Genomic DNA, 27554 nt, shown 5'->3' on the forward strand with positions numbered 1-27554 from the left:
TAAGAAGTCTAACAACACCAGGTTAAAGTCCAACAGGTTTATTTAGGAGCAAAAGCCAATAGCTTTTGGAACGCTGTTCCTTCGTCAGGTGGGTGGGAGTTCTGATCACTGTTTGTGATCAGAACTCCCACCCACCTGACGAAGGAACAGCGTTCCGAAAGCTTGTGGCTTTTGCTACCAAATAAACCTGTTGGACTTTAACCTGGTGTTGTTAGACTTTAACCTGGTGTTGTTAGACTTCTCACAGGAGAGGTGCCAGAGGATGAGAGGACAATTAATGTCAAGACTTATTCAAGAAGGGAAAAACCAGGTAATTACAGGTCAGTGAGACTGACATCAGCGGTAGAGAAATTATTGGAAAAGATTCTGAGGGACAAAATTAATCTCCACTTGGAAAGGCAAGAATTAGTCAAGGATAGTCAGCATGGTTTTGTCAAGGGGAGATCATGTCTAACATATTTGATTTAATTTTTCAGGAAGATGACCAGGTGTGTGGATGAGGGCAGCACAGTTGATGTAGTCTACATGGGCTTTGGTAAGGCTTTTGACAGAGGTCCCACATGGGAAACTGATCAAGAAGGTAAAAGCTCGTGGGATCAAGGGCAATTGGGAAATTGGATCCAAAATAGGCTTAGTGGCAAGTAGCAGAATGCGATGGTCAAAGGTTGTTTTTGTGTCTGGAAGCTTATGTCCTCAGGGATTGGTGCTAGATCCCTTGCCATTTGTAGTGTACATTAGTGATCTAGATGTGAATATGGGGGGTAGGATCAGTAAGTTCGCAGTCGACACAAAAATTGGTGATGTTATGTAAAGCGAGGAGGAAAGCCTTAGATTACAGGTTGGTATGGATAGGCTGGTCAGATGGGCAGAACATTGGCAACAAACAAAAACATGCACTGGGGTGGAGTTGGGAGTCTGTACTACACTGGGGTGGGGGGTCTGTACGCACTGGGGTGGGGAGGGAGTCTTCATCACATTGGGGTGGATGGGAGTCTGTACCTCACTTGGGTGGGGTGGGAATCTATACCTCACTGGGTTGGGGTGTGAGTCTGTACCTCAGGAGCTATTGCACTGTATGTGCCAGGTTTCTGTGCATGAGACTGAGAAATGACCCGGGATTGTCTTGGCAACACCCTGGAACCATTCTCTTGGTTTAAGAGTGCAATCTTTTCAAAGCAAGACCATGATGGGTCAAGTGATATTTAAAATTGTAAGAGAGCCAACATTTCGAGTCTGGATGACCCTTGGTCAGAGCTTACGAAGGCTCATCCAAACTCAAAATGTCAGCTCTATTCTCATTCCACAGAAAACCCGCTGCGATTTTCCAGCATTTTCTGTTTTTGTTTCCGATTCTGCAATATTTTGTCTTCATCTACTCTATGCAGGCCTTTCAGTCTTCTGTAAGTTTAGATTTTTTTTATTCATTTGTGGGACATGGGCATTGCTGGTTGGCTAGCTTTTATTGCCCATCCCTAGTTGCCCAAGTGCAGTTGAGAGTCAATCACATTGCTGTGGCTCTGGAGTCACAGGTAGGCCACACCAGCTAACGATGACAGATTTTCTTCCCTAAAGGACATTAGTGAACCAGATGAGTTTTTCCAACAATCGACAATGGTTTCATGGTGATCAGCAGATTCCTAATTCCAGATTGTTTTTATTGAACTCAAATTCCACCAGCTGCCATGGAGGGATTCGAACCTGGGTCCCCAGAACATTAGTTTAAAAAAGATTATTTATTCCCGCCACAAATAGGCTTACATTAACACTGCAATGAAGTTACTGTGAAAATCCTCTATTGCCACACTCCGGCACCTGTTTGGGTACACTGAGGGAAAATTTATCATGGCCAATGCACTTAACCAGCACGTCTTTCAGACTGTGGGAAGAAACCAGAGCACCCGCAAGAAAACCACAGACATTGGGAGAAGGTGCAGACTCTGCACAGACACTGACCCAAGCCAGGAATTGAACCTGGGTCCTTGGCACTGCGAGGCAGCAGTGCTAACCACTGTGCCACCATTCATCTCTGGATTAATAGTTGAATGATAGTACCACAAAGGCCTCCCCATTAAAGATGAGGGGAAGTTCTGTTTTTTTTCTATTTCACCTGCGCATCCAGAGCAACAGCTAGTGACATACAGATGCCCACTCCACCCAGTGCCGGATTTAGACTTGGTGAGGCCTTAAGCTATATAAAGCTTGGAGGCCCCTTGTTAAAAAGTTACACCAAAAGGACTCACAAAGGTGCGTACCAAAACAGGACCTTGGGTCGCCACAAAAAAATTGAAAACATAATTATGCCTTTTAATTATTTAATAGCAAGGTATTTAAAGTGAAAAATACAAATTATTTTCAAATGAATGCATTTACTGATTACATATTTATCACTTGGCTGGCTTGATCTCTCTCATAGATTATAATATAGTATACCCTGGAAACAATACTTAAATGTAATTTTAAAAATGATTTTAAGATATATTATATCTTAAATGTACTGGTGCTTTCTTTTTCTTTTACCGGTATCCGCTCTTAAATGTTCTCTTCATTGTAAACCTTCTGAAATTTTGTGAGGCCCGATGCTGCAGCTTGTTCAGTTTATGCCTAAATCCGGCACTGACTCCACCCCAATGCCATGTTGACATTCCCCCCCCCAACAATGAGTGTCCCAAGTAGGCTGACATCAACACTGCCCTTTTGCCTATGTTTTGGGGGGATGTGGAGGGGGGGGGGGGGGCGGGGGGAGAGGGATCCAGCCCCAAGGCAGCTGCTGCTGCGGGGCTGGCGCGCGGGGTTGGGGGGGTGGGGGGTGGGGGGCGGGGCTGGCGCGTCAGGGGGGGCGGGGCTGGCGCGCCAGGGGCGGGGCTGGGAAGCGGATCACGTGCTCCTGCTGCTGACGTGGGGACGGATGACGTGTGGTGAGGGCGCCGGGCAGCTTGTTTGGCCCTGTTTCCCTTCAGTTGTGATTTAACAGTTGGTGCAGCTTGAATCTCTCTCCCCCGTCCCCCCCCACAGTCTCTCCATGGACGCTCCGAACCAAGGTACTAAATCCTCGACACTCGGACTGGTAGTCGGCTCTTGTTTTATTTATATTTTTGTTTTGTTTCTGTTTCTCCTCCCCTCACCTCTCTGCGCGCTTTTTAGGCTTGGCCCCGCCGGAAGTTATACAGGGATTCGGGCATCAAACGCAGGCTGAGGGAGGGTTAGGCCAAGGCTCAAAAACTCAAGCACAGCAAGCCACTTTGGGGAGTGCTGTTGTTTGGGCTGGCAGCAGCTAATCAGTTGGCCAAACCCTTCCTTTATTTTATTCTTTGTCCAAGTTCGGTGGCCATAAAATGCAGGTTGCGGGAAGGTTTTAGTTTATTTGGCGTGTTAGCTTTGATCGTTCTTCAGATCGTTTGTATTATTCTTGTTGTCTCTTTCTCTCTCTCTCTCTCCTTCCCGACCAAATTAAAGTTTCGTTTGACTGTTGCGTAAAATTGAGAGTTGAGGCAGCAAGATGTGAAGTGCATAAGGCGAGTTGGTGTAAAGCTACACTTGTGTAAGTTAAAATACTTGTACTTTAGGGCTCCTCCCAGGGACGCCCTTCTCAGCTCAGGTAACTAGTGGCATCACTGCATTGCTTATGTATACCAATGTAGAGATGCAAAGTGCTTAATAGTTCGTGACAAGACAAAGAAAAAAATGTCTGGCGGTTCTCTCTGACCAAAGGTTTGAAAATACACTTTTGCACAGATAAATACAATCCCTACAGTACAGAATGAGCCCATTAGGCCCATTGAGTGTGCACTGATCCTCTGACAAATCATCTCACTCAGGACCGATCCCCACCCTATTCCTATAACCCCACACATTTATCCCACTAATCCCCTAATTTAGATATCTTGCGACACCTAAGGGGCAATTTAGCATGGCCTAGCCACTAACCTGAACATCTGTAGACTGTGGGAAGAAACTGCAGCACCTGGAGGAAACTGATGCACACATGGGGCGAATGTGCAGACTCTACACCGTCACCCAAGGCTGGAATTGGACCTGGGTCCCTGGTGCTGTAAGACAGCATGCTAACACTCTGCTCCTGTAAAGTTAATATGATTTGCAACCTCACCAACAAAAATAAAATAATTGTTTTACTTGAATTGGATTTTGCAACTAATAAGACAAATTGAAGAGCTGTCACTTGAAGGATTTTTAAATTCAGTCATTATGGGCTCAAGCAAACGATTTAACATAAACTGATACCAATAGTCCCCCATCTTTCATAGCATAAGGTTTGCACTGTATTTGGATCTTGCAATTATGGCATTGTCTTGCTGCAAATACTATTCAGTTAAGGGGAGAAGAATTACGGTGTAAAAACATTCAGTTCACATGTAGTTTCAAGTGCCCTATAACACGTTTTGAGAGCTCTGTTTGGGTTCATATGAATGCATGAATGTAAAAGGTTGTTGGTACAAATGAATCAAGGCAGAGCAGATGCATTGTATCAGTTTGCTTCCATTTTGATGCAAACATACCCACACACAATCGTCTCTGCACTGTTGGCAAGTCTGAACAGGCAGTGAATAATCTTACGACAGAGTGCTAGACCCACAAAAATCTGCATGCAATGATAACACTTAGCCCATGTATTGCACATCCCTAATTGCTCTTGAAAAGATGATTGTGTGCTGCTGTCTTGAACCACTGCAGTTCCTCCTGATGTAGGTACACCAACAGTGCTGTGAGGGAAGGAGTTCCAGGACTTGGAGCCAGTGTCAGTGAAGGAATAACAATATAATTCCAAGTCAGCATGATGTGCAACTTGGAGGGGAACTTGCAGGCAACGGTGTTTCCATTCATCTGCTGCCCTTCTCCTACTGGGTGGTAAATGTCACGGGTTTTGAAAGTGCTGTCGAAGGAGAGGATGTTTTTAGTTAACCTTATTGCAGGCATTGCTGCAGTTTGTGAGGCTTAATGAACAGCATAGCTACCCTGATGGTTGTCTGGACATGTACCATTTAGTGTTAGATTTAACTAAGATGGATATGCTAGGAAGTTGCTAGATTTATTGCTACATTTGGCAGCTGTGGTCTTGTAGAATATTTGTGATATTGCAGTTGGGCCCAAGCTTAATGGTTGCTTCCGATTGCAATTGAGCAGCTACTGCTTGAAACATGCAAGTGTAGATGTGGAGTAAGATCCAGCTCTGATACTTTGCATAATTTATTATTTGAGCTGAAGATTGACCACGAGAGAGATTTGTTGAAGGAGCGAAAGCTCAATGTGATTGTTACAAAAAGTTTACTTCAAGGTCTTGACAATAGTATTTTATCTTTCTACAGTTTTGTACTGTAGCAGTTGTAACATTCAAACAGTGAAGATTGTATTTTACAGAAAAGCTGTGACAACGCTGAATAATATTTACAAGATTTTTTTTCAGCTGTGAGAAGGAAATTCCCTAACTGGAAGTGTGATTTCGTTTCCCAGTACCAAGCACAATGACTTTCTAGTTGAAATCGGTGAATGGAAACAATCTCAATTTTTAAAAATAAGCTGACTTTAATGATTTTTTTTTCTAATTTTCACCATACCCACCTCAGTGTTAAATTGTGCTGGGACATAAAACTGAATATGTGCCAGTTGTCTTCCTTTATCTTGCTGTTATTCAGGTTTAAGGCTGGCCAATGTATGAAAAATATCTGGCCATAGAGGGTTTCAAAGCTAAGCCCGATCTCTGTTTTTAATGTCATTCTAATGTGGTGTTCTCGGCATGGATCACTGTATAGAAATCGGAAATGGGAACTTTCAGACTGACTTTACTTTTCCTCGCGCAAGATTGTTGAGGCAAGCTACACTAGTTCAATTGTTGCCTTTGCAGAGGTTGCCTATGCAGTTTAGCCTACTTTTTAATCTCGGGACTGTTGGACTGTATCACTTAGTGTGATATCGGGTGGGATGGTGCTTTCACTCGCAGATACTTCGGAAGTGAAAAGGAAAGCGCTGCTATAAAGTGCGATGCTTAAATTCTACAGAAGGATGTGTGGAAAATTAAAATTGTGGATATTGATTGACTCTTTATCTCCATAAAATGGTTTTGAAGCAAGTGATGAGAGTGCATTTTTATTTTTATTTGGGTAAACATTCTTTGTTGGTTAGACCCTGAAGATGTTTGTGTGTCTTGCACATTTCCTGAAAATCAGAAGATAGGAGCGTCATTAGTGGGGAAACAGCTTTCCAACTCTTGTTTCTTTTAGTTACTTTGTGTATCTAATTTTCTGAAACTTATTCAATCCTAGAAATGGATCTGCCTTTCTTTTGACATTTCCTGTTTTAGCAATATCTTTTGAAGTTCCTCTTTTGTAGAATAATACTGTCTTCTTTGCCTCTTCCTTTCCCAGACTTTAGTTTTGTACCGGTGAACCAGCTGTGCTTGTATGACTTTGAAGAGGAGAATCATTAACAAGTAATTTTATACCTGGTTCACTTATGTTTATAGCGGGACACTACAGCTGTTTGCAGTAATGATGCTTGGGTTCACTGCAGCTTGAGTCCCGTTGCTAGCTGTTTACTCGTTTGTTTGTTTGATTACCTGTGACAGATATCAACCTTAACTCTCCTAACAAAGGTCTGCCTGGAAACATGACGGACGTGCCTGTGGACACTCCTGCAAGTGGAGATGGAGTTAGTATGCTATCTGAAGCGGAAACAGAAGAGCTCAAGAGTGAACTTACCAAGGTATAGTGGAAGCACCTTTACAGCATAAAGAAAACTCAATGCTGGCTTTTAAGTGATGATACCATGCCACAATGTAACTTTTTTTGTTTCTGTTTTTTTTCTGTGCTGTAATTTGTTTAAGACTTAGGCCACTTGAGGCTCAAGGAGAATGTTTGGCTATTAGACTAGCAAGTTTAAAAATGTTCCTGAAAATGTAGGCAAAATCCCATATGCAGGATACTTATTTTCTGCTTTATACTAAACTTTTGTCCTTCAAATATATTTGGTTAAGTTTTTTTTAAAAATCAAATAATAGCAATCAGCCTATTTGTTCATTCAATACATGGCACGGTGGCACAGTGGTTAGCACTGCTGCCTTACAGAGCCAGGACCTGGGTTCAATTCTGGCCTCGGGCGACTGTCTATGTGGAGTTTGCACACGCTCCCCGTGTATGCGTGGGTTTCCTCCAGGTGCTCTGGTTTCCTCCCACAATTCAAAAGACATGCAGGCTAGGTTGATTGGCCATGATAAATTGCCCCTTAGTGTCAACAGGATCAGGAGGGTAAATAGGTGGGGTTACAGGAATAGGACCTGGATGGGACTGTTGTCAGTGTAGGCTTGATGGGCCAAATGGCCACCTTCTGCACTGTAGATTCTATGATTCAGATATCATGTTCAATGTACCTTGGTGCTATTTAAATTGTTGGCAGCTGAATTAGAGCCTGTTATAGCTTGTGGTTTTGAATGGGTTAAATCGGCTTATCATGTGCAACCGCATAAACAGCTTGTAGAGTTATTTATTTGAGATGCTCATCAATGGAATAATCTGAGATTTATTTTGTTCATTGCACTTTGAACAGTAGATTAGAATCCCTGCAGCGCAGCAAGAGGCCATTTGGCCTGTTGAGTCTGCACTGGCACTCAAAGCAATTTAGCATAGCTGATCGACCTAACCGGCTCATCTTTGGACAGCGGGGGGAAGAAAGTAGAGCACCCAGAGGGAACTCATGCAGACACGGGAAGAAGGTGCAAATTTCACAGTCACCCGAGGCCAGAATCAAACCAGCATTCCTGGCTCTGTTAGGCAGCAGTGCTCGCCACTGTGCCACCGTGCCATTTATTGAATGAATAAATAGACTGATTGCTATTATTGGATTTTTTTTGTTTACTTTCCAAATATCAGGGCGTCAGTTTATAACAAGTGAGTAATTCCTAGTGTTGAATTTTGGGTGGTTGAAGATGTCTGTTTGCAGTGGTGAATTTGCCAGTTAATTAGTCAATTGGAAAAAGTTGGGTGTGGTGCAACTACACTCAGTGACTCTTCCTCACAGCACACATTTCCCACCCCCATATTATAATGATCTGTCTGCAGTTGAAGGCAAGATGACTATCTACTTTTGGACACTCTTACAATGACTCGGCTTAATCTGTGACTCTCTGCTATGTACAATTGCTGACGAGTCGTCTTGTAAAATTTAGGCAATTAGCACCTTGCAAAAATGTTACTGGTCATGAAATAATGTGCATTTCCATCTTTGTTTTTGGTACTTTCGCAATACAGATTGCCATATGTAAAATAAAATTTAAATTAGACATTCCAAACAGCATTGCATTAAATTCCAATGTTCTGGTTGGCGATTATTTAGTTGTACAGTCAACACAAGAACTGTTAATCCGTCAAGGTTCAAGAAAAAAATCTTTTACACAGGCAACCATTCTGTTCCAGTCAGCTCCTTACACTTGGACATAGAAAGAAGTGCATTTTCAGTTCTTACTGGAGCATGTTTAGCAATGCAGACTTTCATTTATTGCTTTGTTTGATACCTTTAATTTAGATATTGCCAGAAGTATTTTGTGCTTCAGTGACCAAATTGCTTGCAGATCTGTATTTTTTTGTCCAAGTAGAATGTTTGTTTTTTCTGGAGTTGGGTAGGGGCAGGTGGAAAACATCTCAGTTGATTTAGTTTTGTCTTGCCCCACAAGCCTCTGGGCAGCTATTTCCAACATAGGACGTGAAAAATAGGGGCTGACTTTTCTGTCTCTGACCTGGCTGGCCTCCTGATGGCTATTCAGTCGAGCACACCAAGCTTGAGGACAAATAAGGGAAATGTATAAATGGGTGGAAATGCACCTGATGTTGGTTTTAGACTCATTCAGTACAATGGGTGGATTAGGCAAGTACACTACAATGTGGTGTTCTTGAGATTGTTATTTTATTATGAATTCTGCTTGTGATTTTAGCCTTGCTTTCTAAGTGTGTATATGAGTCCCTTTCACATTTTGGATAATTGCCATGTCATCGTGGCTAGCCAGGTATTTGGAAAGAGATATCTGGATGTGCCACAGTTCAGTAACTATAGCAACTTTTGTAGTAATTTCTTGTGGAAACATTCCCGATTCCGGGCATTATCATTAGATTTATTTTCTAAAATATTCTACTGAACAGTAGGCTGCAATGCATTTTCTAATTTCACAAAAGTCAGTGAAGATTAGGGTGGAGGTTTCGCCTATTGATTTCATTTTTCTGGAGCAACCTATGATCCATCAGAGCACTCAACTTCGTATTCATTCCTGATCCCAGTGTTTATTCCTCCACTGGAACAGGACTTCTTGTGCTGTTACTGGTAACTGTGATGAATTGCTTCCTGATGTCAATCCTGAGCTCAGCTCTTCCGTTTGTTCCATTTTAAAAAAAATTCTATTTTGATGCTTCACAAGCTTCTGTTGGAGGTACACTAAATTAAATATTTAACTTTTTTTTTCTGCGGTTGATCTGTTGGCAAATGCAACATTCAGTGTGATAATACAGATAAAGGAAATCTCCAGCTTTATCTCTGATCTGTTGTGCATTAACCTGATGTCAACTCGGCTGGTAGTAGTACTCCACTTATCCTGGGCAGGCTTGAGGCCAGGGGGAAGGAAAATTAAATCCAGCCTTCCAGGCCTGATTGCTGCACATTGATGCCTGCTGAAATGGATGTGATTGCAGACATTAGGTGAGATGAAAAGGTCGGGCTTGTCTGTAATAGGTCCTCCGTCATCAAAAATTGATTTTCCAGTTTCATTCGCAATAAGTGGTCAGCTGAATGAGAATATATGGTTGCTTGTACCTTTTGAGTTTTATTCCAATATGAATCACTTTCTTGGGGTGGAGACAGGAAGGAACACAGACTCAAACTGTTCCCTTGGCTAGTAACAGGATGGACCTGCAGCAGTACTTATTTTTTTTTTCCCTTTCCGTTTTGGCCCCCTGGGTCATTCATTAATTGACTGCGGGGAACTATGCTGCTTTTGGAAATCTGAGTGACTTTAGTTTGATTATGCGGAGGTGTGTGAGAGTAGCCTTTTTCTCCTTGCTAATGGGCACCTTCAAAATTGCTCAGTAGGGTAGGTTAATTGGAATTTGCTGTAGCCATTAGTGAAGATGCATTTTTTTTTTCTGGTGTTTGTCAGAGGAAGTGCCCTTTGAATTGTCAATTAGTATTGCATTGTGTGTGCTGTTTATATTTTTAATAACTGGACTGGGTGATGATCGTAATTTGTAACAGTGACAGTCCCCGTGCTGAACCAGTCTATTTCAGGAAGGGCCTGTGCTGGTGGACGTCTCTGTAGAATGATCTACAGAGTTGGTATTGTATACTTTCACATTGAATCTCGTTCATTTTTTTTGCCAAAATCATAAGTGTTGACAACATTTTGCCAGAAATTCACAAATGTACAATATTCACTGTTCTTTTTGTGGTGTTGGGACTACTTTGAATGATTTCCAAAACCACCTCTGCAAATACCATTCATTACAGTGAATTATTTGAAATGTTCTTTCCCTTTCTATGTCATGGAGTGGAATCTTACTGAGAGTATAATTTTTTAAAAATTAGTCACAAATAGGCGTACATGAACACTGCAAATAAATTATTGTGAAAATCCCCTAGTCGCCACATTCCGGCTCCTGTTCGAGTACACATGAGGGAGTATTTAGCATGGCCAATGCACCTAACCAACCAGTCTTTCGGACTGTGGGAGGAAACTCGAGCACCCGGAGGAATCCCACGCAGCAATGGAGAACGTGCAAACTCCGCATAGTGACTGTGACCCAAGCCGGGAATTGAACCTGGGTCCCTGGTGCTGTGAGGCAGCAGTGCTAACCACTGTGCCACCTTGCCTTAAGTACCTGCTGAATATTTTTTAGGTCAAGCTTATTCAATAAATTGATTGCACTTTCTAACTGTAGAAAACCCGAAGAAATATTTACACGAGAACTTTTGTGCTGAACACTAATTATTTCTGCATTTAAATTTTCTATTTTTTTCCCCCTCCCAGGTTGAAGATGAAATAGCAACACTTCGGCAGGTGCTAGTTGCCAAAGAAAGACATGCTGCTGAGATCAAAAGAAAGTTGGGATTAACTCCCTTCACTGAGCTCAAGCAAAATCTTAGCAAGAGCTGGCAAGATGTGCAAGCATCCAATGCGTGAGTACTTGGAATATGGAACTGGAACCTTTTCCATTGTTCACCTTTTTAAACAAAACCACGTTATCAGTATGACTCTTGAGAAGAGTCAGTTTCTGGGATACGTGTGGACGAGATTGCTTGTTAACTTGTGGGTGATGTCCTCCCAAATCTCCTCTGCACCTTATTTCAATTTCACATTAAGTCATTTCAGGTTCGGAGCTGAGTAAATACCTTTTTACTATCCCTCATCAGTGTGCTTTAACGTCAACCTTGTGGAGCATCCTCTTGCGTGCTGAATTTTATGTCTTTGGAAAACTCACAGTAATAGTCAGTGAGATTGCGAAAGTCAGCTGTTTTTGGAAGTTTTTCCTTTGATCCTGGCCCTTCATCCACAAGACTAAAACTTGTAGCCAATCGCCAAAGGTACCAGTTTTAAGGGGATGAATAATAAGGTTAATCTATTGTGTGTTTTAATTTTGATACTTTGGCGTGGCACAGGGGTTAGCACCACTGCCTCTCAGCGCCAGGGATCCGGGTTCAATTCCGGCTTCAGGTGACTGTGTGGAGTTTGCACGTTCTCCGTGTCTGCGTGGATTTCGTCTGGGTACTCCAGTTTCCTCCCAAGGTCCAAAGATGTATGCGTTAGGTTGATTGGCCATACTAAATTGACCCTAGTGTCAGGGAATTAGCAGGGTTAATACGTGGGGTTGCAGGACTAGGGCCTGGGTGGGATTGTGGTCGGTGCAGACTCGATGGGCTGAATGGCCTCCTTCTGCACTGTAGGGATTTAATGATTCTAGGACTTGCCTTTAAATATTAGACTGATATTGAGAGCAGTGAATGAACTGTAGCTAATTTTTGTCGAGTTTCTTCCTATTTCTCATAAATATAGATATAGTTAAAATTCTTATTTTATTAACATTTAAAGCTAATTGCTCAAACACCAACAGTAAAAATTATTCTGCTTTGTAGGTGGAAGTGATGCAAAATTCCTAAGCTGAGTAATTCCGTTTCTGCGTCAGAAACAATTTTCCCTTTTCACGATACTATGCTGCTCATACAGCTGAATAAAATGCTTACATTTCATCCAACATTGTGAAAGAATGAATGTGAAGGATGAATTAAATCCATTTCTCTCCCCTTTTCTCGCTATCCTTTATTCCCTTGCAGAAGAGTTTATATACAAACTTATTCAGCCATTCGATGCAAATTCTTTCATTTGCAAATTCTTTAACTCAATTTTCAAGGAGTTAAAATGATTTTGTGCTTCTAAAGCTGTGTGGTTATTTTTCAAGTTCTGACTAACTGGGTCCATTGGCATAGTTGGCACAGTATAGTTCCAGACAAAGGTTTGGAACCAATGGCCAAAAGTCTGTTGTCAGGTTATCTAAGAAACTGCAGCAACATATCGAGGTCATGTTTTGGGAATGCTATTCCTGTGAATAAGTACTTGACTTATTCTTTGTTTTTAACTTGGGCATTCCATTCTTTTTTGCTATTATTAAACCTATTTAAAGCTTCAAGGACAATAAATTTAAGAAAATAATCTTGCTACACCTGTTCTCACTTTGCGTTATTGTAGCAAAACCTGTTTTGCCGGCAATGACAACATTGGGCTGACAATTTCATCATAAGCCCACATCGAATTTATCGTTGGATTTGTGTGGCTGAGCAATTTTCATTTCCAGTTGGCAAAGGATTTGCACATGATTCAGTCTCCAAGTGAAATGATGCTGCTTGCATCATGTTACCGTCCTAGGTAGTTTATAACCAATTTTGTAACATTGTGTGATGTAGCAGCTAGCTAGTTTAATTAAGGGCTGATTGATTTGCATTCCATGTAACTTAGTGAGCACAATTGTAGAATGTGGAAGAAAAGTTGAATGTAATTTAAATAAATGCAGTGTGATAAGACACAAGTTTCTTTAGGGTTAGGAATTACGATTAAGATATTTAAATGCTTTGATGTCATTCCGTGCAAGTACGTAGTCATATAGATGTACAAGACAAAATAGGCCCTTTGGCTCATTGTATCCGTGCTGATCGAAGACCAAGGATCCAACTAAGCTCATAACACAGTGCATAGCTGCATCTTGACCTTAATGGTTTCTTCCAGATATGAAATAGTCATAGAGCGCAGAAAACGCCCTTCGGCCCACCATGTCCATACTGGTCAAAGACCAACCATGCAACTATTCTAATCTCGTACTGCATTTTTTTTGGTGATTCCAACACTGCAGCCTTGGAATCACCAACATGTACCCTTGGAATCACCAACATGTACCCTTGGAATCACCGACATGTACCCTTGGAATCACCGACATGTACCCTTGGAATCACCGACATGTACCCTTGGAATCACCGACATGTACCCTTGGAATCACCGACATGTACCCTTGGAATCACCGACATGTACCCTTGGAATCACCGACATGTACCCTTGGAATCACCGACATGTACCCTTGGAATCACCGACATGTACCCTTGGAATCACCGACATGTACCCTTGGAATCACCGACATGTACCCTTGGAATCACCGACATGTACCCTTGGAATCACCGACATGTACCCTTGGAATCACCGACATGTACCCTTGGAATCACCGACATGTACCCTTGGAATCACCGACATGTACCCTTGGAATCACCGACATGTACCCTTGGAATCACCGACATGTACCCTTGGAATCACCGACATGTACCCTTGGAATCACCGACATGTACCCTTGGAATCACCGACATGTACCCTTGGAATCACCGACATGTACCCTTGGAATCACCGACATGTACCCTTGGAATCACCGACATGTACCCTTGGAATCACCGACATGTACCCTTGGAATCACCGACATGTACCCTTGGAATCACCGACATGTACCCTTGGAATCACCGACATGTACCCTTGGAATCACCGACATGTACCCTTGGAATCACCGACATGTACCCTTGGAATCACCGACATGTACCCTTGGAATCACCGACATGTACCCTTGGAATCACCGACATGTACCCTTGGAATCACCGACATGTACCCTTGGAATCACCGACATGTACCCTTGGAATCACCGACATGTACCCTTGGAATCACCGACATGTACCCTTGGAATCACCGACATGTACCCTTGGAATCACCGACATGTACCCTTGGAATCACCGACATGTACCCTTGGAATCACCGACATGTACCCTTGGAATCACCGACATGTACCCTTGGAATCACCGACATGTACCCTTGGAATCACCGACATGTACCCTTGGAATCACCGACATGTACCCTTGGAATCACCGACATGTACCCTTGGAATCACCGACATGTACCCTTGGAATCACCGACATGTACCCTTGGAATCACCGACATGTACCCTTGGAATCACCGACATGTACCCTTGGAATCACCGACATGTACCCTTGGAATCACCGACATGTACCCTTGGAATCACCGACATGTACCCTTGGAATCACCGACATGTACCCTTGGAATCACCGACATGTACCCTTGGAATCACCGACATGTACCCTTGGAATCACCGACATGTACCCTTGGAATCACCGACATGTACCCTTGGAATCACCGACATGTACCCTTGGAATCACCGACATGTACCCTTGGAATCACCGACATGTACCCTTGGAATCACCGACATGTACCCTTGGAATCACCGACATGTACCCTTGGAATCACCGACATGTACCCTTGGAATCACCGACATGTACCCTTGGAATCACCGACATGTACCCTTGGAATCACCGACGCCCCATTCCCCTTGGAATAAGTAGCACTCACACCCTGCCCCTTGGAACCGCATCTTTGATAGATTTTAAACTGCAGGAAAGATTAGGCAAGTGAGTGTTGTAAACTGGCTGCATTTATGATCCATTACATTAGGTTACAATTTTATGACTTATTTAACCAATGTAGTTATGAATTTGTAAAAACTTGTTTGTAATAGGTTCCGTAATTTTCCCCGTAACCCCGATCCCCTTATTAATAGGTTAATAAGGGGATCGGGGTTACGGGGAAAAGGCAGGAGAACGGGGATGAGAAAAATATCAGCCATGATTGAATGGGCTGAGTGACCTAATTCTGCTCCCATGTCTAATGGTCATGAAGTTGGTCTAATCGAGGATTAAGTATTCCAGGAGTTGGTATAAATAGGGCCTTAGTTTGGGTAGTGCTTTGTTAGTTATTAGAGTTGTGGACTGCCATCGTGTAACAGTGGAGCATGTTTGCTGCTTGGAACCTGAGTAATACTTAATTGTTAGCTGTTGCTTTTCTCCATTTTTGATTTATTGTCACATGTATTAGCATAGTGAAAAGTATTGTTTCTTGCACACTATACAGACAAATCTTAGTGTACATTGGGAAGGAAAGAAGAGCGCGCAGAGTGTAGTGTTACAGTCATCAGCGAGGGTGTAGAGAAAGATCAACTTAATGAGGTAGGTCCATTCGCAAGTCTGGCAGCAGGGAAAAAGCTGTTCTGGAGTTAGTTGGTACGTGATCTCAGACTTGTGCATCTCTTTCCCAACAGAAGAAGGTGGAAGAGAGTATGTCTGGGGTGCGTGGGGTCCTTGATTATGCTGGCTGCTTTGCCAATGCAGTGGGAAGTGTAGACAGTGTCAGTGGATGGGAAACTGGTTTGCGTGATGGACTGGGCTTCATTCACATCTCTTTGTAGTTTCTTGCAGTCTTGGACAGAGCAGGAGCCATACCAAGGTGTGATACAACAAAGAATGCTTTCTATGGTGCATCTGTAGAAGTTGGTGAGAGTTGTAGCAGATGTGCCAAATTTCCTTAGTCTTCTGAGAAAGTAGAGGAGTTGGTGGGCTTTCTTAACTATAGCACCCCCATGGAGGGAGCAGGACAGGTTGTTGGTGATCTGGACAGCTTAAAAATGTGAAGCTCTCGACCATTTCTACTTGGTCCCCATTGATGTAGACGGGCATGCCCTCCACCGTGCTTCCTGAAGTTGATGATGATCTCCTTCGTTTTGTTGATCTTGATTTATAAAGGTTTTGCAAGTCCTTTTCTTAGACTTGACAACAAATGCCAAATGTATTTTTAAATACCTGGTATATCTATCATGAAATTATATGTTCCCAAAAATAATGTCCGATATATTCGGCAGATTTAATAGAGCAAACACGAGTTCGCATACAATAGTTGGAATTGTTCTTGTGATTAAGCTCTCTTGATGTGTAAATTGAGTGTAACATCTGCTCTGGAAATATACTCAAATTGTGCTGTTTTCCCAGTAGGTTCACTGAATCTCCTGTGAAGCTGAAGTGCATTATGTGCGCATAATCTGCTCATTAGTAGAAATAAGACATTTTCTGCTTTGTTCTTCTCTTGTATGGAGCATAAATGCAATCTTGTCGATCAACTATTTCCTTTCCTCCTTGCTCTCAAGAATTCCTCGAAATTTATGGCCCAGGCTTTCCTTTTTAGTTTCACATGTGCATTATTTGTCAGTTTTATTTGATGTAGCTATTTTAATTCCATTGGCTTTACCTCTGGTGCGAATGTTGCAGTCCTTGTTTCGTTGTTGTGGTGTTTTGTGCACAATGGCCTTGCTAAGCACTCCATTAATGCAAACTTTAAATTATTGGTGAGGCACTTCCACACTTAACAGTGGTATTCCTGTGCAATAATTATGTAATTCAGTGAAAGTGCCAGTGAGTACAGTTTCATTTAACAACAGAATACGGCACAAGATTTGATTGCCTTACCATCCCATGCGATGAAATTGGGCAATATTAACAGCACTTATGAACTACCTACTTAGTAGGTACAAATGAAAACAATGGAATCTTGCCAACATTATTGAAACAAAAATAGGGCATTAATAAACAGCACAAAAGTGGACCTCTAAATTCATTGCGTTTATGCCAACTTTTCAAATTGGTCAATTCCGACTGTTTCCCCACGCTTCTCTCCATGTTTGTTATGTTAAATATTTTGCAACGTTTATTCATACATCTTGTACATGTGGTAGTCGTGCAGGCTGTTTCTGGAGTGCAGTGTTCTGCCAAATTATCCTCTTCTCCACCACCAAAAATCAATTATGCCATAAATTAACCACGTCAGTGAGATAGTTAGCTTGTACCTGTGCTCCTTTATAACTCTAATGATAAACTTTAGTTATATGTACTAGAAATTTCATGTACTATTCTGGTATGAATTCATGTCCAAAATCTCATTTACGGACTGCCATATTTAAGCACTCTGACTGTGGCAACTGCCTAGTGACTACCTGGTGGTGCAGAATTGAGGTAATGCCATGGTGAAGGTGGTGTAACATTTGGAATTAACGTCATATCCCAGGATCCTGTGAATATTGATGTCCCAGCCCCAACAAATCTCTCGCTGCCATGTTTTGGAGGTAGCCAAAGCGCACAACCATGTGCAATCATATATTCTAGCTGGTATGACTGAAGTTGGTGTTGTTTATTTGGGCCTGTTCAGCCTGGCAAGTGACATCTACAAAAGCATTAGTGCGAGTACGTTCTCAGTAGACTTGTTTCACCAGGGTTTCATTGTAAAAGAAAGAATTGCCCTTGCGTATTTGCTTTGAGGACCACGAGGCATCTCGGTGCATTTTACCACTAATGAAGTACTTTTGAAGTGTCGTTACTTTTGTAGGATATTCAGCAACTAATTTGTACACAGCAAGCTCCTGCAAACAGTAATGTAAAATTAATTGGTCATTATTAGCAGCAGTACTATTTTTTTTCTCCTCTGGCTTCTTGGTTATGCCCCAAACACTGAATAGCTTACTGACAGCGCCACATAAGAATAAGTGGTTGACATGAGGTTGGCTAGTGTTTGATCTTGTCTTTCTAAGACACTGCCTCTAGTGTGTGTGTGTGTAGTTAGAGATATAGGCCTAAGTTTCTGACTTTTCTGATGAAGGATCATGTATGACCCAGTGCAACAAACCTTATAGGAAGCAGTGTAGAGAATCCGTGTAGTAACCACACCTTTTTAAGGCACTTTTTGCCATAGTTCAGTAAGTAAGAGCTTAAATGTCCCAAAGCAGCTTTAAAAACAGCTAAGGAGAGAAGGTATGTATGTAAGATGAAGAGATAGGGTGGCAGATTGGTTAGGTGGGTCAGGACTAGTCAAGTAGGAGGGGCATAGTTGGGTGGTGGGAGCTAGCCAGCTCTGATTGGAGATGGTCAGGGCACAAGTACATTGGGATATTTGGGTTATCAGTTGTATCGTTACCCAGGGATGAGACAAGAATTTTTCTATCTAACATTGCCTGGGTAACACTACTTAAGTAAGCAAGTCAAAATTAACCGAAGTCTCCAATTCTAATTCTGGAGTTGGAGAGGGTTTTTTTATGTGAGCTCCCAAGGAACATGGGGAATGTTCCATTGGAAGTTCAAATTTCCCAGTCAATTTCCATAGCATTCGTGTTGGGATTTCTGAGGAGTCTTGTAATGCATCTTCAGGGGTATGTCTGGTCTCCAACTTTCCAAACATCAGAACAAGTTTTATACCAGATATTTTGTGTATTAGAAACTGGAAATTTGTTGGAAAAAAACAGCCAATGGATGATGCCCAATACTTAATGGAGTCAAACAAATAGTAGGATCTGCTCAGAACTTCAAGAAAAATTGCTGCAACCAAATGATGTAGCAATAGAGGATCTGGCCTAAAGGAAGGGAGGAAAAGCACACTGATAATTTGTTCATTCTTTTTCACTTCTAACTTTGTTCATGGAATGTAGGTGGCTTTTTTGCCCATCATTAATTACCCTTGAGAAGGTGGTGGTCTGCTGTCGCCTTGAACTGCTGCAGTGCATGTGCTGTAGGAACACCCACAGTGTTGTCAGGAAGGGAGTTCGATGATTTTGACCCAGTGACAATGAAGGACTTCCCACCCATTCTCTCAAATGTCCCTGGCAAACGCACAGTATATATTTTTTTTCGGGATTACGTTAGGTTTGGTTGCCAAAATGTTCTTTGATACAAGAGTAGGATCACTTTGTCACTTCAGATACCTAATAAAAGTATTGAGCCTATTTTGAAATGTTGGTAATTTCAATTCCTGATGAGATAATTATGAAATAAATCGACTGAACCAGGCAGCTTGTTCTCACTAAGTTCAGCTCTTACGAAATGGTATTCACACTATTCAGGGAGGAACCTGCAGTAATGACTGTTCTGCCAAAAATATGACTCCGTGAATTCTGTGGGAGAAAAATAAAATAAAATGTGCTTTTAGTTGATTATTTTTCATGACCTTGGAACATCTCAAAAGTGTTTTACAGCCAGTGATTTTTTTTTTGAAATACAATCACTTGTATAAGTAGAAGGAAAAAAAAAGTTCCTTGAGCAGCAAGTTAGTGCAAACAACAAGATAGATGATTGGATTATCTGTTCAGGTAGTATTGATTTGAGGGATAAAATATTGGCCAGGAAATGTCATGTAATTAAAACTGATCTGACTCTAAATTAAAATTGGAAACCGAGTTCTACAGTTAAAACAACAAGATTTTTAAAGTGTGACGGGCAAAATAAGAGCAAGAGTTGAGTTAATCAAATTGACAAATTAAAACGCGAGTTAACCAACATGATCAACGATGCTTGAGTTTGGTTGATTCTTGAGAGGAAAGATAGTTATTGTGAGGCAAAACCAGGGATTGAAGATGTATCAAGGTTCAACAATAATGCACATGAAAAGCCTGAGGTGAGGTATGAAATGTTGGTCAGAGGCCAGTCTGAAATACTATTAAGGTCAAAGGGGACACCTGTGAATCAAGAACTTTTTTTTAACCTTTTCATGAACTGCACTTAAACGGTCAGTGTATTTAAATATAAAATTATGCTTCAAGCCTGAGTTAGTGTTTACTATTATATACCAGATGAAAATTTAGAGGTGTTGTAAAGTGCACTGATGGGTCGGGAGAAGGCAGTAACAGATTTTGTTTTGCATTCATGGCTGCAATTGTACAAATGCAGTCTGCACGTTGGAATGTGATGAGTTAAAATACCAAATCCTCATGTTCAAAGCACTCCTGTCTAATGTAATTTTCTTGCCAATGTAGAGACTTTCTTAACTTGTTTCGTCGTCTCCCTTCGGTCCCCACCTGCCCATACAACAGTGTATGGGAAAGAATTCACTGCCAATTTTAAGGGTGGAGTGATTCCTCAATGGCCCAAGCACCGCTCTGAGTTGTTGATGTAAGAGACCCTGCTCTCAGTTTGAAATTTGCCTTCCCAATTTGAAGTGGAACTTGGCTCGATTTGAAGTTTAGAAGTACATAGTGACATTACATTCATGGCAAATCCTGCAGACCTGCTGATGTTTTCCAACAAATATTTATTGCACTTGCACAAGCTTTTTGTTCGCATGATGTCAGTTTTCAGCTTGTTTTTCTGAACATTGGACAATACTATTCCAAAATACATGGTGAACCCATTAGATGTTGATCATTGAAAGTCGTCCATTGAAGCAGCATGTAGCATGGGACCTGGACAAAAATGCATAATTGAGTTTAACGGAGACCTTTTACAAAACATCGTTCTCTAAAATGTACTTCATGTCGGAGAGCAACTTGTATCCGTAACCAAATGGTTTGAGAACTCAACTTAAATGTTTGTGTATCTTGTGTCCCTTTCCAAATATGAATCATCTTGATTCACATTCTGAACACGGAAAGTAGTAAAATGATGTAGATGCCAAAGTTAGCTGCAACCCCAGGTGGTGGATGTTCACGATGTAAGTTAATCAAGTTCAACTCCCAATCGTACTGTTAAAAGTTTACACAGTATTTCCTTTTTCTGCTTTCAAAATAATTTCATCGACTGAATAAATTCTCTTTATCTTTATAGCTATAAAGGCGCATCTGAAAAAGTTGAAGATTTGAATAAGACAATCACTCAGTCTGAAGTGTGAGTGATTTTTCAATGGTTAAGAAATTGGTGCAAGTGAGATGGGATATAACGCTGGGTGTTTGTGTTCAGAGAACCTTGTTTACTAATTACTTCGCAAAATACTACATGAAATTAACATTCAAATCCGATATCTTTCTAAAGTTAGTCCTTGGCTGCTTTGGGTAACATTGTCCACTATCGAGTTGAGCCTTATCACTTCTCTAAGGATGTCCCAAAGTGTTTTTATTTTGAATTGCTTTTGCAGTGCAGTACTGTTGCATCTGCGAGGACTGCGAACTGAAACTGCAGTTGCTGTCATGTGACATATCTCGCCATGGGCTGGGGCAATATTGTTAAATTTTTAATAGTGACTACTTATCCCTTTCTTCCAATGGGAATATACTTGTCAAAGATTAACCATGCTGAGGTTAATTGCACATACCTTCAGATTGTGATAATCATAGTATCCCTACAGTACAGGAGGCCGCCATTTGACCCATCAAGTCTGTACCAACCACAATCCCATCCAGGCCCTATTCCCATAACCCTCATTTACCCTGCTAATTCCCCTGACACTAGGGTCAATTTAGCCTGGCCAATCAACCTAACCCGTGCATCTTTGGAGTGTGGGAGGAAACTGGAACACCCAGAGGAAACCCATGCAGACACGGGGAGAAAGTGCAAACTTCACACAGTCACCAGAGGCTGGAATCGAACCCGGGTCCCTGGTGCTGTGAGGCAGCAGTGCTAACCACTGTGCCACCGTGGTTTAAATTTCTTCAGCCCACCTATACTAAGAATAGTGATGTTTCCTTTGTAAAAATGTTACATTATTGCAGGTGGTTGACTTTGCCACTACATTTGATGTCCTCTTTCAACGTGACTCACTTGATTGCACTTCTGCCTTTGAGTGAGGAGATTTTGGTTCAAGCCACATCCAGGACTTGAGCACTTAGAACATAGAAAAGCTACAGCACAAGGCAGGCCCTTTGGCCCACAAGTTGTGCCGAACATGTCCCTACCTACTAGGCTGACCGAGAACCCTCTATCTTACTAACTTCCATGAACTTATCCAAAAGTCTCTTCAAAGACCCTATCGAATCCGCCTCCACCACCACTACCGGCAGCTGATTCCACGCACCCACCACCCTCTAAGTGAAAAACTTACCCCTAACATCTCCTCTGTACCTTCTCCCCAGCACCCTAAACCTGTGACCTCTTGTGGCAACCTTTTGAGCCCTGGGTAAAAGCCTCTGAGAATCCACTCTATCATTACCTCTCAACATCTTATACACCTCTATCAGGTCACCTCTCATCCTTCCCCTCTCCAAGGAGAAAAGACCTAGCTCTCTCAACCTATTCTCATAAGGCATGCTACCCAATCCAGGCAACATCCTTGTAAATCTCCTCTGCACCCTTTCTATGGCTTCCACATCCTTTCTGTAATGAGGCGACCAGAACTGGGCACAGTACTCCAGGTGGGGTATGACCAGGGTCCTTTACATCTGCAGCATTATCTCCCGATTTCTAAACTCAATTCCTCTATTGATGAAGGCCAGTATTCCATACTCCTTAACCACAGCCTCCACTTGCGACGCTGCTTTGAGCGTCCTATGAACCTGGACCCCAAGACCCTTCTGATCTTCCACACTGCCAAGCGTCTTACCCTTTAATATTATACTCTTTCATCCTATTCGACCTGCCAAAATGAACCACCACGCACTTATCTGGGTTGAAGTCCATCTGCCACTTCTCCACCCAATCTTGCATCTTATCCATGTCTCGTTGCAACTGCTGACATCCCTCTACACTATCCACAACCACACCAACCTTTGTGTCATCAGCAAACTTGCCAACCCATCCTTCCACTTCCTTATCCAGGTCATTTATAAAAATCACAAAGAGCAAGGGTCCCAGAACAGATCCCTGGGGCACTCCACTGGTGACCGACCTCCATGCTGAAAAAGACCCATCTACAACCACTCTTTGCCTTCTGTGGGCAAGCCAGTTCTGAATCCACAAAGCAACGTCCCCTTGTATCCCATGCCCCTTCACTTTCGCAATGAGCCTTGCATGGGGCACCTTATCAAACGCCTTGCTGAAATCGATATAAACTACATCTACCGCTCTTCCCTCGTCTGTGTCTAGTTACATCTTCAAAAAATTCAATTAGGCTCGTAAGGCATGATCTGCCTTGGACAAAGCCGTGCTGGCTATTTCTGATCATACTATTCCTCTCCAGATGTTCATAAATCCTGCCCCTCAGGATCTTCATCAACTTACCAACCACTGAGGTTAGACTCACTGGTCTATAATTTCCTGGGCTATCTCTTCTCCCTTTCTTGAATAACGGAACCACATCTGCAATCCTCCGGAACCTCTCCCGTCTCCATTGATGAGGCTCAGCAATCTCTTCTCTCGCCTCCCACAGTAACCTGGGGTACATCCCATCCGGTCCCGGCCATTTATCTAACTTGATGCTTTTCAAAAGCTCCAACACATCCTCTTAATGTCCACATGCTCAATCTTCTCAGTCCACTGCAAGTCTGCACTGCAACTACCAAGATCCCTTTCCACTGTGAATACTGAAGCCAAGTATTCATTGAGTACCTCTGCCATTTCTACCGGTTCTATACAGACTTTCCCACCATCACATTTGATAGGTCCTACTCCTTCACATCTTATCCTCTTGCTCTTAACATACTTGTAGAATGCTTTGGGCTTTTCCTTTATCCTGTCTGCCACGGCCTTCTCATGTCCCCTCCTGGCTCTTCTAATTTCTCTCTTTAGTTCCTTCCTACTAGTCATATACTCTTCTAGATTTCTAACATTACCTAGCTCCCTGAACCTTTTGTAGGCTTTTCTTTTCTTGACTAAATTCGTTACAGCTTTCGTGCACCATGGTTCCTGTGACCTACCATAACTCCCCTGTCTCATTGGAACGTTGCCGTGTAGAGCTCCAGCCAAATTTTCCCTGAAAATTTGCCACATTTCTTCTGTATATTTCCCTGAGAAAACCTCCTTCCAATTTATGCCTCTAATTTCCTGCCTAATAGCCTCATAATTGCCCTTGCTCCAAATAAACACTTTCCGAGCTTGACTGATCCTATCTCCAATGCGAATGTAAAGGAGATAGAGTTATGATCACTATCCCCAAAATGCTCTCCCACTGAGAGATCTGACACCTGCCCAGGTTCATTCCCTAATACCAAATCAAGGACAGCCTCTCGTCTTGTAGGCTTATACACAAACTGTGTCAGGAAGCCCTCCTGAATACACCTAACAAACTTGAATGCATGGAGCAAGTATTGTACTTTTTGAGGCTACCCAACCTTTAAGTGAGATGTTAAATCAAGGCTCTGTCTCTGAATGCTTTACGTAGAGCTTTGAGATCTTTTAACACTATTTGGGAAAAGATCAGGGATTTCTTCTGGTTTAATTCACTTTATAAACACTTTGGGAAATTTATGAGACATACAAGATGTTTCGAATTGATTTCAGCCTGTGGCCTGTAAGGCCAGTTGCCAACTTCTGTTGCAAATAAGTTTCTCTGAAATGCAATTTTCCTCCTTGTGTGGTAGTGTGTGTATGCATATAGACTTGTAGAACGGACAACTGAGCGAACTTAACGTGCCAGGGAGAATTGGGAAACTTCATTGGGTGGGAAATTTGATTTGTGTTGTATTCATTTACCTGATGTTAAATGAATATAACCAGGGTGGTTGAACTCTAACCCAGGGTAGTGAAATGCTGTTCCTTCTTGGCACTTGTGCAAAGTAACACAATCAAGCTTTGTATGGTAAAAACTCTTGTTATTTTGAGATCTCTGGCATTAGAGGCTTTTATCATAGAATCCCTACAGTGCATAAGGAGCCATTTGGCCCATTGAGTGTGCATCGACCCCAGTCCCATCCAGGCCCTATCCCCATAACCCCATGCATTTATCCTAGCTAGTCTCCCTGACACTAAGGGGAAATTTAGTATGGCCAATCAACTTGTCCTGCACATCTTTGGACTGTAGGAGAAACTGGAGCACCTGGAGGAAACCCACGCAGACACAGGGAGAATGTGCAAACTCTGCACAGAGTATCACCCAAGACCAGAATTGAACCTGGGTCCCTGTGAGGCAGCAGTGCTAACCACTGTGCTGCCAAAATATTATATTTAATATTACAGTAAAGTTACTTCTTTGTGATGCTCTCGTGTGTTTACACATGCCATTGGAGCTGGCTGCCACTGTCAATGCAATTACCAAGCTGGATGCAAATGCAGTGTTTGGACTTTGTTGTCTTCACTCATCCTGGCTGCTGGGAGTGGGACTCAAACTCTTGACTCTGACAGGAAAACTATCATTGAGTTGAGGCTAATTCTGACGAGAATGGTGTACATAAATTAGCATCCCGAGGCATGCTATAAAAGTGTTGGATTTAAAATCTGTTATGGCTGGAATGAGACTCCAAATATAATTATATTAGTTGCTCTGCTCATCTGCGTGTCTGTGCTGATGTCAGGACACTCATTATGATGTCAGTCCCTGGAGGCGTTGATGCTCGTTAGCTGCATTTAGTAGCCTGACCTAGTTGTAGAAGTGGCTTTCTCTGCTGTTGCTAGGCTTGTATAATCCCTTGAGGTTGCTTTCAGGGTGCTGCTAGCTTACTAGGAGTTGCATGCCAGAAGCCTGTGGTACCTATGTAATTTAACAATGTTTCTTACAGTTTCTTGTGACAGCATCTGGTTGCTGCATCACCTAATAGAGAAAAAACTTTCTTTTACTCATGCACAGGATGAATGCTCATAGTTCAGACTATTTTCCAAATTTAGGCAATGGAGGCGAGAAGCAAATAACAGATTCATTTTGAGAAATTGACATTGCGAATGCCTATTAAACCTCTTTAGGTAACCCGAAAGGGCCTGCCAGTCTTTTGAATGATGGGAGTACAAGTAAGAAACATTCTTGATTTTTCTCAACTCCGGTTGAGTTCTTCGCCATTGGACTTTATCGATGTCCGCAACTAAGTAGAGAAGTGATCCACATGTTGTCGTGCCATGTGTATCATGCTGGTTGGTATAATGGTAAATTTATTTTGCTGTGTGTGGGGTTCAATCTCTGGACTTTGCCAGTCTGCCTGACCTTGTCACAATGGGACAAAAAGTTTTTCCACCTCAAGTTCTTGAAAGGCAATGTCATTGTTTTCATCTCACCACCGTGTCTCTCATCCATTCCGCAAGGTGCGTTGGGACATTTTATTAAATTGTGCAAAGTAATCTTTATTATTTGCTGTATCCTTCCATCCCAGCATGTGAAGATTAGCTATGCAGTATGGTATGTAAATATGTTTTGTAAGGCACGAATGAATCTACAGGTAGGGATAAATTGTTTACACTAAACTCTGCACCATGCTTAAATGGGGGTACCTTTCTGCTTTTTCTTATCCCTTATTAGATGGTGAATTTTTGGGGAAATTATTACTATAACTTTCAGAACACTGTGCATTTAGGTCATGCTTTTATTTTTGCTTGTCCAGTCAAACTGTGCTTTGTAGCTCAAGTGCAATCTAAGCACTCACAGCTTCCTTTTCTGTGGAAGGAAAGAGAGAGAGAGTGCCTAAGAATCATAGAGATCTAAAGGCCCAGAAGGGCTTTGCATTCGATCTATTCATACCTTGAGTGCTTTTGTAATTGCCATATTTTATTGCATCAGATATGTTTTCCAAGCCCATATTTTCTATCAGTCTACTGTACTAAGACGGAAATCAAATTCTTTCGTTGTGTTCTCTCTTTCTCTGTGCTTTCCCTTCATACAACAGTGATACAGTTTACATTATCCACCAATGGCCCAGGAGGAGATTGCTTGCAGGAATTTAGAGTAATTTGAGAGGAAGTCACTATAAATTTGTGAATTTTAGAAACATTTGAGTGTCATTATATTTTAGGACCCCCCGTGAGGTTTTTGAAGTAATTTGTCATTGTCTTTTCATGTTGGTGGCTAGGCTTGACCAGTCGTTGTCGTCATTAGTAAGTGAGAGAGTTATTCCTGTACTTGGGAGTTTCCCCAAATATAACGGAACAAGTCACTTATGTCAAAATTGGATATCTTTGATGTTGAGACTTTATATTATTTAGACCTTTTTGTCAGAGCATGGGTGCTAAAGTAGGAGGTTATGGAAAGGCAAGTAGCACTCCTTGCGAGCTTAAATTGGAATTTGTATCTCCGGTTTCATGTCCGGGAGTAAAATTGACAATACAGACTGTTTCCCTTCACCTTTGCTGAGCAGCTGGGGTTCCCAGGAAGTGTTTGAATGTGATCACTACATATTTTCCTATGTGGTGCAGTCACATACCACAAGGGTATGTTGCTTGTTGACTGTACTAGCAAACTTGTGAAGGGGATCTCAGATCTGCAGATGCTTAAGCTTTAGAGCTAACAAGCTTCACCTATCATCAAAACAGAAAATTTTGGTTTTAGTGGTGTTCCAAATGATCCACTGTTTTTCTGTCTGGAGGATGCATCGTACCGTGAAGACCTC

At 42.0% G+C, this 27554-nt stretch overlaps 1 protein-coding gene across 9 annotated transcripts in view; it reads left to right on the forward strand.

Annotated features, from left to right (window-relative positions):
• The first annotated feature begins 2888 nt into the window (after window positions 1-2888).
• tpd52l2b (tpd52 like 2b) overlaps window positions 2889-27554 on the forward strand; it is a 64494-nt gene continuing 39828 nt past the window's right edge. For 3 of the 9 annotated variants that reach the window (XM_078236590.1, XM_078236591.1, XM_078236594.1), the window contains exons 1-3: window positions 2899-3038; window positions 6578-6714; window positions 11015-11163. In XM_078236590.1, coding sequence (XP_078092716.1) covers window positions 3020-3038; window positions 6578-6714; window positions 11015-11163 — 305 coding nt within the window. In that variant the 5' untranslated portion in view covers window positions 2899-3019. Of the gene's footprint in view, window positions 3039-6577; window positions 6715-11014; window positions 11164-20985; window positions 21046-27554 lie in introns of all 9 variants that reach the window. The other 6 variants (XM_078236588.1, XM_078236589.1, XM_078236586.1 and 3 more) reach the window with 6 other exon arrangements.

This window comes from Mustelus asterias, chromosome 20, assembly GCF_964213995.1.
Source record: "Mustelus asterias chromosome 20, sMusAst1.hap1.1, whole genome shotgun sequence".
NCBI classification, from domain to species: Eukaryota; Metazoa; Chordata; class Chondrichthyes; order Carcharhiniformes; family Triakidae; genus Mustelus; species Mustelus asterias.